We start from the raw sequence: 1,388 nt of genomic DNA, 5'->3' as shown, positions 1-1,388 counted from the left end.
GGAGACAGCGCCGGCGCCAGGGCAAGCCTCCCTCCCTTAGGGACTAGGAGGCGAGCTCCCAGGAGGGTGCGAAACAGACAGACAGATTTGATAAACTCGTGATTTTGTATTCTTAATCGCTATAGCTGGAGTTTCTAGGGAATGGACTAGCGTAGGGAGCAGTTTATAGACCCTGCCCAAGGGACTGAGAGCACGTAGTCGCAGCTGCGGGCGCAGTGCACTACAGTGCATGTTTGTTGTGACAGGTTCGTAGGTTGCTCCTAAATACTTTGTTGGCAACGAGCGGCTTGCGAATGTGGCTTTAGCTGTGCAGGCTATTGTCACTTCACATTTGTGCTCTCCGGATTCTGCCAATGCTAGCTTTGTAGCTGGACCGTCGTCCAGAGCTCCAGCTGCTCCATTCGGAGTCTGCGGAGAAACGCAATAACCAATGTCGCTGGCCATAATTCCCGACTGTAAGGGCCCTCGTTGACGGGTTTACGGCATTCGTCAAGGAAATACCTTTGAAATTTGTGACGCTTACTGGCTTTCGTAACAGTGGAAGGGCAAACAGTATGCGTAAAACGACAGCGAGTGGTAAGATGGTTAGCTGGTTCCCATGTGGCTTGCTCTTCAGGGGTCCCGCGCCACTTCACGAGGTACTGGGCTGCATCTCCCGAGCCGCGTTGGTCCATAATATAGTCGACTTCATATTCATCTGTGGGATTGCCTGCTGCATCGTGCATAGGAGGCCAGGCAGCATCGGCTGCCGAGGGAACCAAAGCGGGAGGGCGGGAGCGGTGGGGAACTAGCTGCGAAACGTGGAAAACATCATGGCATTCATAAGTGGGAGGCAGAGCGAGACGGTAAGCAACAGTTCCTATACGTTCGAAGAGTTCGAAGGGCCCGCGGTGGCGGGGCTCGAGCTTAGGGCAGCTGTTGAAAGGCGGTAGGTGCTTGCTGCTGAGCCAGACCTTATCTCCCACTGCGTATTCCACTGCTCGACGCTTTGTGTCTGCGTAATACTTCTGCTGCCATTTCGCCTTCAGGATGTGACTCTGCGCTCTGTCGCAGAGCTGCCGAAAAAGCTTAGTCATGGGAGGAGTGAGTGTAGGAGCTAACGCGCCTACGACATCAAGTTCCGCCGCAATCAATGGGTTTTCTCCAATCATGACCTCGAAAGGAGAGAGCTCTGTGGATGAATGACTTGTTGTGTTGTAGGCAAGTTCCAAGGCTGGAAGCAAACGCTCCCACTCGCGTTCATCAGATCTGATATATGTACGCAGCATCTGCTCCAATGTGCGGTTCACCCGTTCGGTTTGGCCGTCGCTTTGGGGAAGGTAGGACGAGGACATGCACCGTTTGATGTTGAAGCGGGATGTCTCGACCAAGGTTTCCAGACTAACCTT

The 1,388-nt window shown here is 53.6% G+C and overlaps 1 protein-coding gene across 1 annotated transcript; it reads right to left on the bottom strand.

Annotated features, from left to right (window-relative positions):
• Positions 1 to 325: 325 nt before the first annotated feature.
• ENH_00048120 (hypothetical protein) lies at positions 326 to 1,268 on the bottom strand (the record flags this gene model as incomplete). Its single annotated transcript, XM_013581121.1, has 2 exons — positions 326 to 408; positions 524 to 1,268. The coding sequence occupies 2 exons, from the start codon at positions 1,266 to 1,268 to the stop codon at positions 326 to 328; spliced, it is 828 nt and encodes a 275-aa protein (XP_013436575.1).
• Positions 1,269 to 1,388: the final 120 nt, after the last annotated feature.

The sequence above is a fragment of the Eimeria necatrix genome, genomic scaffold (genome assembly GCF_000499385.1).
Source record: "Eimeria necatrix Houghton genomic scaffold, Enh_scaff3695, whole genome shotgun sequence".
NCBI classification, from domain to species: Eukaryota; Apicomplexa; class Conoidasida; order Eucoccidiorida; family Eimeriidae; genus Eimeria; species Eimeria necatrix.
The sequence above is the reverse complement of the archived record's forward strand: the minus strand, read 5'-3'. Positions and strand labels throughout refer to the sequence as shown.